Source organism: Peromyscus leucopus, chromosome 10, assembly GCF_004664715.2.
Source record: "Peromyscus leucopus breed LL Stock chromosome 10, UCI_PerLeu_2.1, whole genome shotgun sequence".
NCBI classification, from domain to species: Eukaryota; Metazoa; Chordata; class Mammalia; order Rodentia; family Cricetidae; genus Peromyscus; species Peromyscus leucopus.
The window spans coordinates 76,964,307-76,976,798 of record NC_051071.1 but is presented as its reverse complement, the minus strand read 5'-3'; the positions used below and the strand labels follow the sequence as shown (position 1 = coordinate 76,976,798).

The following is a 12,492-nucleotide window of genomic DNA, read 5'->3' as shown; positions in this document are numbered from 1 at the left end:
GTTTATGTGGCACCATTATACTGCAAGAAGCTAAGGAAACTGAGTGGGTGGCTGTCACATTTGCCAGCGTCACTGACCAGCTCTGGGGAACATAAGGACTCATTATCTGCAGAACTTCTGGTCTCCCCGTAAGAAACAGCACCTGGTTGCTTTGCCTTTTAGTTTTAACTTCCCATTGGTGTCCAGTTTCCACTGCCATGCCTCTTACAATAGCTTCAAACATGACTACTTTAGTGCTAATATGCTGTACATTGGAGAAAATGTTTAATTTTATGTGCCATATGAATAGGGTATGGGTAGAGACCCAAACTGTTCCTCTACTTTATGACATGTATTTTGACTGGCAATATTTCCACATAGTAGAGTTGGCTCAAAATTTTATTATCAAATATGTTATGATCATATTATCTACTTTTTATGGCTGTTATAAATGAAAAAAGAGTTATAAAAGACTTCATGAGAATTCCAAGACCAAGAGGAAAACAATAGCTTTGCTTTGTCAGTGTCTTCCACTGGTGTTTATAAGATGAAAAACATCAGTGTGTTGATTATTTTTCTGTTGCTATGATAAAGCGTCATGACCAAAAGCAACTTAAGGAAACATTTGTTCTGAGGGATAGAGTCCATCACAGTGAGGAAGGCATAGCATGACTGTAGGAACAGGAAGCTGTGATCACGTCCTGCACACACAGATATCAGAGAGAGAGAGAGAGAGAGAGAGAGAGAGAGAGAGAGAGAGAGAGAGAGAGCGAGAGCGAGCAGAAAGCAGCCTATGGCTCCAAATTCTCAAAGTCCACTCAATAGTATTCTTCTTCCAGCAAGACTCAACTTTCTAAACTTGCCATAACTTCCCCAAACCAATAGAGGACCAAGTCTTGAAATATATGAGCCTTTGGGGAAACGAACATTCAAATCATCAGTCAGGGACATTTGAGTAGAGTTAAGGTCACAGACACCCCACATGCAAATACTTGGGTTTCATACTATAAAGAATTTTATAGAAGAGACTCAAAGCAGGACAAAAAACATTCATGAAAATAATAATGTCCATTTGCCTAGAGAGGTCCAGAAATGAGCTGGACCCCAAATTGTGCCTGATCCATCATGAAATGAATTCAGATGGTGGTGATTTCAGTGATGATGATGATGGTGACGATGACGGTGGTGATGATGGTGATGATGATGGTGGTAATGATGATGCCACTGAAAATGAGATTATTCTGAAAATATTTTAGATATAAACTGAGAGCTTAACTATACACAGGGCATTATTTCAAGAATATTATATAAATTAACACATTAAATTCTGCCAGTAATGCTATTTATTCTACCTCATACAATGATTATTTTCATTTTATAAATGAGGGCACTGAGGCCAAGAGAGGACATGTAACTAACTTAAGGCCAGATAACTAAAATCAAAATGAATGTTGATCTGCTATTAAGTAGACAATTGTCATGTTCCATGTATTCTGGGCACTAGAATATTTTGAAATTTGCTAATATTCTACACGAGATAACAATTTTCTAGGAAGAAGTTTTTCATACATTTCCATTTTGTAAATTGGAATCGTCATGATAGTCACTTTATATAATTATTTTAATGCTGTAGATACTTGATTCATGAGTATAAATGACAATTTTGTATCTAAATTCCCCTTTATGAGATATCTGTGTATCAGTGGCTCACAGTGGTTTCTACCAATCCTATCTAAGCATACATTTTACAGACTCTATATAATTTTGCATTTCAATGTATCGCTGAATTGTTTTGCTCCGAAATATACAGAGTGTGTTTAAAACATGCTTATCATTGTGGTATGAATGTAATCTATGTAACATGATAAACTTGTTTTAAATTTGGATAACAAGGCTGCCTACAGAGGCCTACAGCGACAGTATCACAACACTGTAAGTCTGAGACCCATCATGAGGAATTAGTCTCAGTGACAGGATTTGTTACTTTTCAGGCGGATGACTCGCTGGGGAGAGTTTGATGACCTTTATCGTATCAGTGAGGTGGACAGGAGCCAAGTTCTACTGTCTGAAGGAAGGCATTCCCCAGAAGGTCAGTATCAAAGTGTTATTAATACGGTGTATTTTTTTAACAATATGAAACACGACTCCTAAATGTTTGCCTGCCATACAGTACAACTTGATGAACTCATATTTATGCACTTCTTAAGCATCCCCAAGGGGCCTTGTATCTTACATCACTGTGTTGCTTTTGTGGTACATTACTGGCCGTCCACTAGCCCAAAGCATATTGCCACTTTGCTATCATGAAACTTAGGGACAAATTCTGTCTCTATATTTCATGAGAATGACTTTTCAAGAATGTTTCCATAGCTTTAGAAGAGAACAAAGGTTCAAGATCTGTCTGTCTTCTTAGGAAAGGTCTAGTAAGCTTGGCGTCTGGACAAAACAGAGATGACAGGCCTGGTCCATCACTCAGGAGTACTGTATTCATAGAGAAGCTGCTCAACTCATCCTGTTCTTATCTTACCTGTCTTAAGTTCTGACTGACAGAAAAACATGTTTTTCCAGTTCTTCCATACTAAAATTGTGTATAATTTGCACACACCCCCCAACAAAGACAGATTAAAAGAGTGGAAACACCAATCACATGATCACGTAAATCCTGTGAGACATAACTCACTAGCAGCATTTGCTGCCTGACCAATCTCACACAGCACCTAATAAGTCAGTGTGAGCCCAGCAGTGAACCACAGTGCTCGGAAACGGCCAGGAAATAGGAGCCATCCTTGTTACTAAAAGCATACCAGTATCCCCACCATGCAAGAAGATAGGCAGCTAAATGATGCTGGCTTGTGATCTTTATTCTTCCCAGACTATTTATCTTATCACAGCACCCTGAAGCTGTATGCAGACGAAGAGCCAGAATCCCCTTTGCTCTACAGGACCATGAGTGAGGCAGCTTTGGTGAGAAAAAGGATGAAGCCTCCCTCGATCTACAGAAAAGACAGGCACAGAGCCTCTATCAACGGACACTTCTATGACCATGAGGTAAGTCACAGTTCCATTAATGTGGAATAACGCTGTCCGTTGCTCTAACGATGCTGTTTGTTTCAACTTAGAATTTAGACCAATAATAAGAATGTTTGTAGATGCCTAGCACTCCTCAGTCTTTCCCTGTGGTGACTCATAAACTAAGTTTAAATCTGATCTTCTTCACATCTTTCTTTGTTTAGATGTTTTTAAGCACAGATTTAAGTTAGATACCTGCACAGGTTCAAGCCAGCTGGGGTCCTTGTACTGAAAGGGGGAGATACACAGGGTCCCATGTTATTTGCAATTGATACGGGCTGGCAAAGGGAAAATGGAGTGTCACTGTGTATGTCAACACATTCCCAGACAGGCCCCATGCCCAGGAGTAGTTGGCCAATGCAAAAATGAACATTTTTTTTTATGTGCATTAGTGTTTTGCCTACATGTCTGTCTGTCTGTCTGTCTGTCTGTATGTATGTATGTATGTATATATGAGGGTGCCAGATCCCCTGGAACTGGAGTTACAGACAGTTGTGAGCTGCCCTATGAGTGCTGGGAATTGAACCTGGGTCCTCTGGAAGAGCAGCCAATGTTCTTAACTGCTGAGCCATCTCTCCAGCACCCCCCATTTGGCAGAGGGGGAGCTTTTTGTTTCATTTTGTTTGGGCATTCGTTGTCTTGTTTGTTTTTTGGGTTTATTTGTTTTGACTTTTAGTTTGGGGTATTTTTTCTGCTATTTGAGAGAGAATGAGAAAGGGATAGAATATGAAGTTGAGTGGTTAGGGAGGTGAGGAGATCTGGGAGAGAGGAAAACATCATCAAATATATTTTTTTGTATGAAAAATTTTTAAATAAAAATAAATAATGAATTAAGTAGCCCCTGCTTGCCTGGTACTTGCTATAGAGTTCAAGCTGACCTCAAACATAACCTCCTCCTGCCCCAGCCTCCCAAGCATTAAGAGTATAGACAAATACACCTAACTTTAAATTTATTTTAAATAAATTATCTCATTAATCCTAAAAGCTCTCCTATCAGGGTAGGTATTGTTATTTTTTTTCTTCTTTACATATAATCAAAGTTTACAGTCATCAAACAATTTCTCTTGAGTCACACTGCTTTTAACAAAAACTCTGAACTTGAACCCATATTTGTCTCCCTCCAAAACTCAAAGTATTAGCCAGTATGATGGGTGAGTCCCACCTAGGTGCTGGGCACTGAACTGACCCTTTGAAATACATAGATGAGCTTCTTGAGGTGTGTGTACAAAGCTTCAGCAGGAAAACCAACACAACAACAAACAACATCCAAATCACATGAAGGCTCCCACTGAGATTGGTTTAGAGACATTCAAACTGTTTCTTTTGCCCAGTCAAACATCGCATTTTTCATCCTGCCCTTTAAATCTTGTACTTACATGCAAAATGTTCATACAAGTGTGGCTATAGTTTAGATAAAATTTCCCTTCTGATTTTTTTTTTTGCTAAGATGTATAAAATTTACACGTCTTCCTATAACACTTATAAGACATTTCACTTGTTGAAGGTTAAGAAATAAAACATTAGTTCTCCCAGAATTCAAAGATTTTTTTCATGCCATGCATTTTAACAATCACTTGTATATTCATTCATTTGGCAAATACTTAAAAGTCCTCTGCAAGTGCAGCAAGTAAATCTCACCAGGGACCCATCTCTCAGCCCCCTAAACATGGGGCATTGATATCATATCATTTAAAATTAATTTTTATGACTTTCATAGGAATTAAGTCATTATTTATGAAGGGCTTAGAATAGTCTTATATACTGTTTAGTATTTATCATTCAAATAAATAGTGTTTATTTGACAACTTTGTGACATCATTAGGAGTGATATCATCACTTCTCGGGATTATGTAGTCCATTTCATTTCGGGTTCAAAATACTAACCATTGTTTATCGACGGAGTCTTATGATTTTGTTATTTTCTTTTAGACATCTATTTTCACCCCAACGTTTGGATCAGAAACCAAAGTCAGAACAAATAGTAACATGAGAACTGAAGAAGTAATAAAGCAACTTCTCCAAAAATTTAAGGTAACCTTTCTCACTAGCCTGAGCTCTCATACCTGTGAGCAAACTGATGGAGACACATACATGCACTCTTCTGAAAGAAGTCATGGTCCATGAGCCAGCATCTTATGTTCAGTTCTGGTGGATCTTTTCCACAGAGCAACAAAAGCCTGGAAACTCACATGGTCCCCCAGGAGCAGAGAAGACATGTCTGAGGCGAAGGGCCAAGTGGAACACGGCGGAATACTTAGGGTCTAATTGAATCTAGCATCATCTGACCCAATTGCATTTCTTCATTTTTTTTTTCCATTGACAGATTGAGAATAGCCCTCGGGATTTTGCTCTTTACATTATTTTTGGAACAGGAGGTAAGAAAATTTAATCCCTTTTTCTACCTGGGGCTCCTGAAAGTTAGTTTTCAGTTCATAAAGACAGAAGAGGCTTGATTCTGCCATAAAAAAAAAAAAAGAAAAAAAAAAAAAAGAAAAGAAAAGATACAGACTACAGGAGAGGCAGGAAAGGGTTCATTATCATTGTTATTTACAGAGTTATTGGAGCAAGCTAAACACAAACCAACACTCTGAGCTACCCTTTCATCATGGAGAAAATGATGCTAGAATATCATGTATCTCTCCAGTTCCAGAGAAAGATAGCCTAAAAACAAACACCTTCAGAGTTTATAATACAACGGACTTAGCTTGCTTGTCAGACGTTGTCTGAGTGGAGATCAGACCATCAGGAACCCATTTGTGGGGGGCTCTCCAGGAGGTGTTGGGCTCCTAGTCTATGTCACCTCTATACTTGGTTCCTTCTCCACCCTGCTCCTTGCCTAGCTAGCTCTTTGGTCATCACTGCATGCCACCTCTCTCTGACCTTGTAAGTTCGCTCTTTGGTATCTGACACTGAGTCTGACACATTGGAAGAAAATGAGCTCTCCCTCAGTAGAGAACATGTTCAGAGCGCGGTGGGGGATATATGTTTTCAGTAATGGTTCCAAATCATCATGAAGCAAGGAGCTTAGGAATGGGAAATATGGAAGCAACTGAGGGTGTGAAACCAAATTAGCTTTCAACGCAAAGGTCAAGAGAGGACTCTGCCATGCTGAGGAGAGGAGCAGAGTCATGTGGGCTTCCTGTTGCTTCAGACGAGGCAAAGGGATGAAATCAGCACACACTCAATTGGAATGAAAATGGGAATAAATGGAATCCAGAGATGAGAAACAGATTTGACTATTCTGAGGAAGGAAATGAGAAAAGGGGGAATGGGAAAAGAAGATCAACTGAGGGACACTGGGGGCTTTTCTGTCCTTTTATTAAAATGAAATCCCAGATGGGAGATTTGACAAAATCTCTACTTTGACAAAATGCCCGTACTTTTGTGGTGGGGCATTTATCGTAATGTTTTAAATTTGGAATTCTGAGAATATACCAACTTTTGGTTTCCTTTTCATGGCTGAATGGGTGAAACCCAAAGATAATGAAAAGGACTTATCTTACTAATTCTGCATTTGTAGTTCAGTTCTTGGAATACCCAAGAATTGAATATGAGGTTGAAACTAAAGGAAGAATTAAGAAGAACTATAAAAATGGATTTATATTAACCAAACTTGAAAATAAGTATTTGTTGAGTAGATGAAGGAAGGAAGAAGGAAGGAAGGAAGGAAGGAAGGAAGGAAGGAAGGAAGGAAGGAAGGAAGGAAGGAAGGAAGGAAGGAAAACTTATAAAGAATTGAGCCACATTGTTCTTTGGTAGGACTAGGGTTCTGTCTAAATGACCTAACTAAAAGGTGGAATTCTTTGAGCTACTAAATTAGACCATGTATTGAATGGAAGAAGTTTGCTTGTAGTTTTGGAAAAGGTTTTCATATTTAATTTTAATTAGTAATCTAACCCTATCTACAGTTTCACTTTGTATGGTTACAGCTAGCCATGGCCAACCATAGTCCAAGAATATTGAATGCACTTTTCCAGAAATAACAATTCCTAAGCTTTAAGTTGTATACCATCAGAGTATAGTGATGAACTCTCGGGCTGTCCTTCACTCTCCCTCTCTGGGATGAATCCTCCATGTGTCCATTGTATCCACACTGTAGACACAACCTCCCCATTAGCCACCCTAGTGCTGGCTTCATTATCAGATCAAATGTTGAGGCACCATACTCTTCATCTTCAAATAATGTCTTTCTTTTTCTTTCTTTTTGGTAATGGCTTCAAACTACGAAAGCAGTAACGGAATGCTGATAGTTTTGTTAGAATCTATTGTGGTTCCTGTAGCTAGAGTTTTCCTGCCTTGCCCACAGTCAGGACAAATCTCTCTCACCCGCCAGTTCTACAGCCGCTCAGATCCAACCAAGTAAACACAGAGACTTATATTGGTTACCAACTATATGGCCGTGGCAGGCTTCTTGCTAACTGTTCTTATAGCTTAAATTAATCCATTTCCATAAATCTATACCTTGTCACGTGGGTTGTGGCTTACCAGTGTCTTCACATGCTTCTTGTCATGGCGGCAGCTGGCAGTGACTCCCTCTGCCTTCCTGTTCTTTCTTTTCTCCTCTCTGTTAGTCCTGCCTATGCTTCCTGCCTGGCCACTGGCCAATCAGTGTTTTATTTACTAACCAATCAGAGCAACAGATTTGACATATAGACCATCCCACAGCATTCTTCTATCTGTTACTAGTGATGCTACCCTCCTACTATGACTAATTTATAAATTAAACTTTATTATATATATGTATGTATATGTTTTGGGAAAACAGAGTTTTCGGGATTATAAACCCATCTACAGCGTCACATGTGTCCCTTGAGGTCTGGGAACATATCCACCATGACTCTCCCGGTTTTTTGTTTGTTTGTTTGGTTGGTTGGTTCTTTTTTTAATTAACTTTTTGTTTTTTTTGTTTTTGAGTGAGTTCTCAATTCCTGTTGCTTCCAAAACAAACCAAAGGAAGACCAAAAGACAACGTTGCACCCCACCCTACCCCTGCCATCGCCCTCCCCCTTCCTTTTTCTAGGATGAACTCTTAACTGTGGTTCATTCCTTTTCGTTTGCAGAGCAGAGAAAACTAAAGAAGACCGATGTCCCGCTGCTGCAGAGGCTTCTACAAGGACCATCCAAAAGCAACGCTCGGATCTTCCTCATGGATAAAGACACAGAAGAAATTAGCAGTGATGTATGGACGCCCCTCGTCTCCATGTGTCCGCGCGCCTCCTCCCGCTGACTCGGCACTTCTTTCACACACCCTTCTCTTTCCCTTTTCAGGTGGCGCAGTACATTAATTTTCACTTTTCTTTCTTGGAATCCATTCTTCAAAGATTAGATGAGGAAGAGAAAAGGGAGACTGAAAGGATAATGGCAAAGTAAGTCCGGAGCGTGCACCTGCGCGTTTCATCCTTCCGTAGAGCCAGTGCGCTCCAGGTACCCAGATTTTCATGTTCTCCCTCTCCTTTTCAGATTCAATACCGAAAGGGCCTTTATACTGAAGTGTCTTCAGAGTAAACAGGCAGCGAAAACAGAGACCACCGTCTAGAAGCACTCACAGCACCTACTGCTAGCCTGTGTGCCTCACAGAGCTGGAGAAGATACTGTCAAAGGAATGGACAGTCGACCTCTGCATTCTGGTGTGAATGACCTTGAAGCCATGGAAAACTGAATGCCAAGCAGCCTGCTTCCTCAGGTTGGCTGTGGTTCGGAGTTGGACTGAGGCAAAATTGCCCTTCATTTCAGTAACTGAAGCCTGGATACTGTGTATTCCAAATGTCATTTATAGCAAACTCCTTAGTGAACTCAGATTTAAGTGGCCTCTGCTGATATCATGCAGTTTAAACTTGTTTTTATCTTGCACTCTGAAAAGAACTGAGACATTTGCTGACTCACAAATGATTGGAAGTAAACCCTTCACTTCTTGATGTCAATGGGACACACATTCTCAAGCCATCAAGGACCTGAATTGGCCGTATTTCACGGCTGTGTAAACAATTGAGCATTTTCATAAAATTTAGAAATATCTCTGCAAGGATTGATGATTTTTAACTCCGTAGTATCAGAGCCATCTGTCCTTTGGGAATAAAATTATTTTGAACTCTGTAAAGAAACCTAAACTCAAGGCTGGAGAGAAGGCTAAGTGGGCCAGAGCACTGACTACTCTTCCAGAAGACCTGGGTTCAGCTCCCCAGCACCCATGCGATGACTCACAGCCATCTACAACTCCAGTCCTAGAGGACCTGACCCCCACCTCTGTGGGCACTGCACACACATGGTGCACAACATACAGGCAGGCAAAACATCCATAACACAAAAAATAAATAACAAATAAAAACCTAAACCCCGACTTTCTCAACCTGGGCCCTTCATTTTGCCCTCCCCCACCACACACACACACACACACACACACACACACACTTCTAGTGATAACTTCCAAGCTGGTTTTAAGTGTCGTAAATGTCGGTTGTATTCGTTTTCTTTATCTTTGCAAACAAATGTATCACAGACATAGAACATACTATATTAGGTAGAATAAGATTTGACCGCAAATACCTAGTTGTTGCTGGTGATTGTTGTGGATAAAAGCCAAGCTTCTATAGCTGATCCAGGAGGGGCATCACAGCATGCCTGCTGGTGTGTATGACACTTTTGAGGTACTCACAGGTCTGCTAATGCCACTTGAAATAAAAAAAAAAAATGCTATGGAATTTTATTTGTAAACTCGTTAGTAGTGTGGAGTTTTAATTAATATTCTTCTAGCCTGAAACAACTTCCATTTGAATTCTTTATTTTAAATTGTTCAGTCATGTTACCTGTACTAAGGTAAGGTTGTATTTTCAATATTAAATTGTGAAACAGCTGCAATAGTGAGTTCCTCATTCCCAGCGTCCCCAGAATCTGAACTGGGTGACAGCGTAGGAACACTGTGGCGTTTCTGTCCCAGGAAGTCTCCCTCGTTGATTGAAACAAAGTCTCATATTTCTAATACTTGGCCCATCAGTCAAGAAAGGCACAGTTTCATCTCACTGAAAATGGACCAAACGATCATAATATATTTAAAACCCACCCAGGTATGGTGACATATCCTTGTAATCCTACCATTCAAGAGTCAAGGCAGGAAGATTATTATAAATTCAGGCCAGCTTGGACTACATAGTAAATTCCAGGCCAACCTGTGCCCCAGAGTAAGGCCGTCTCTCAAAATTTGTGTGTGTGTGTGTGTGTGTGTGTGTGTGTGTGTGTGTGTGTGTGTGTGTAGTCTACAAAGTGAATACAAAACTCAGCAAGCCTTGCACGGAAAAAGAAAGATGGTCTGAAAACTCACAGAAAAGAAAATGCAAGTAACTAGTAAGTGTGTGCAAAGTATTGCATCTAACTGTGTTCATCAATTCAGGTCAGAAGAGAGAAACTACAATAACATGGGCAAAGTTTAGCATGAAGAATTATTAAGCTATGATAGAACAGCACCAATAAAGATGGGAAGAGAACTCTGATGGGTGCCCGGCAAAGGGAGCCCCACACAGCGCTGTCCTGAGTATTTGGGGAGTGAGGAGAAAATGTAGGCACAATGATTTTGACCAAGGATCCAGCCTGCACTTGGTTCCAGGTTATGCCACGACTGCCTGAATCAAAAGCTAGAAAAGCAGGCCAAGTAGACAGAGACAGAGAAATCTGCACCTACTGGCTGCTAGTGTTGGAGAAACCCCTGGATGCAGTCTCCAGGAGACTGGGTTGGGACCTCTGATTGCAATGTTTTTTCTAGCACGCCCTCTGCTGGCAATATGTGATATTGTGCAAGCTGCAAAGGAAGCTTTAAAAGGGCCTCCCCTCCAAATACTCTTTCGGTTCTCACAAGGCTGAGAAAACGGAAACTGGCATATGAGCACAACAAAATCCTTATTAGCAAGGATCAAACTGTTCAATAGATGGTGATATGTGCCGCAACAAGTGGATTTTGTTTTTCCTTGAACACAAGTTAGATGTAAAATTTACCCTATAATTCTACTTGTAAAATAGTATGTGGATGGACATCAGAGATACAAAGGCATTTTTCAAAGTTATTTATTCCACTGATGTTTATACTGACAAAAGGAAGTAAAAAGACTAAATGTTCAAAAACAGAAAAAAAAATGATTTAAAAGGCAAGAAACATTTACTCAGAATGTTACAGTCATTAAAATTATATTTTAATAACGGGGCTAAATTCTCCTTATGAATATAAGAATATATTATAAAATACCCATCCATTAGGTTCATGGATGGGTATTTACTTGTGTATTTGCACGCTAATGTCATATATCCACTCACAAACCAATAACAAGTTATATATATATATATACATTATAAAATGATATGTTTCTCTAATTTTTTATATTTATTAAATATACAACAATGTATTAACTTTTCAATTAGGAAAGAGAAAATGTGTCGCATGAAAGTCATCCACAAAGAATAGGAAGTACATGCAAGAATAGATTTCCACTAGATGCAAAATATTTTAATATTATTCAAATGAGCCATTGACTTTGTGTGGTTTTAAAAAGATATTTTCTATCTGTCCTCCTTAATCTTTCTGCAGGTTGGCCGGACAAAATGGTTGCTTTTTTATTTTTAATGGAAAAACATTATAAACATACGGCATTTGATGAGATGTTGTAGGTTAGGATGTGGAATGATTGAATTGGGCAATCACACTGCATGATTATCACGTCTCCAAGATGAGAACATTTAAACATCCACTCTTTCAGCATCTAGAAATCCCAAGGAACAGAGCAAAGCAGAAGGGAGAGTGTGCGACTCTTGAGATCTGATCACCGAGTTGCTGAGTTTCCTTGAAAGCTCCCCTGGGTAACTTCCTTATGTGTGTGATGATCTGAGAGGCCCATGAGGAAAGCCTGCTAAATCCTGCACTGAGCCTTTCTACCCAAAACCAGCTGATTCTCTTCTGATAGCAGCTATCTGGATGCTCGATGCTTGTCTCAGAAGTGGATTTCTAGGCCTCAGACAAGCCTTCAAAGGCCAGTACTTAACCCAATAGCTTGAATGCAACTTCCGAGAGACCCTGAGCCAGAAAACCCAGAACCACTCCTGGGTTCCTGATCTTCAGAAACTTTGTGAAATAAATGTTTGCTGTGTTGTGTGGCTAAATGCTAAGATTGTTACATAGCCCTAGATTACTAATGTGGTTTCTAAGGCCAAATCTATTTCAGCTATTTTTGTATAATGTAAGACCATAAAATTTGTCAAAAATGTTTCTCCTTGTTTTAGGTGATCCGAATATTTCATTGTCAGTTATATACTAATTAAAATTAAATCCCAGCTATCATACCATGGTTATTAGTCAGAGTCTGTTGCATTTATATTTGTGCTTTTTGTACTTCATATCATGTCTTGTTGTACATAGGATGTGCTCAATAAAATGAATGATTCATGAATTAATTATCAGAAATATTC

The 12,492-nt window shown here is 39.5% G+C and overlaps 1 protein-coding gene across 2 annotated transcripts in view; it reads left to right on the top strand.

The window, feature by feature from the left end:
* The window catches only part of Rassf6 (Ras association domain family member 6), a 38,718-nt gene extending 29,485 nt beyond the window's left edge, over positions 1-9,233 (top strand). For both annotated transcript variants that reach the window (XM_037209145.1, XM_028881892.2), the window contains exons 5-11: positions 1,971-2,068; positions 2,852-3,027; positions 4,978-5,079; positions 5,372-5,423; positions 8,109-8,227; positions 8,317-8,414; positions 8,509-9,233. In XM_037209145.1, the coding sequence (XP_037065040.1) occupies positions 1,971-2,068; positions 2,852-3,027; positions 4,978-5,079; positions 5,372-5,423; positions 8,109-8,227; positions 8,317-8,414; positions 8,509-8,584 (721 nt within the window). In that variant the 3' untranslated portion in view covers positions 8,585-9,233. The remainder of the gene's footprint in view (positions 1-1,970; positions 2,069-2,851; positions 3,028-4,977; positions 5,080-5,371; positions 5,424-8,108; positions 8,228-8,316; positions 8,415-8,508) is intronic.
* Positions 9,234-12,492: the final 3,259 nt, after the last annotated feature.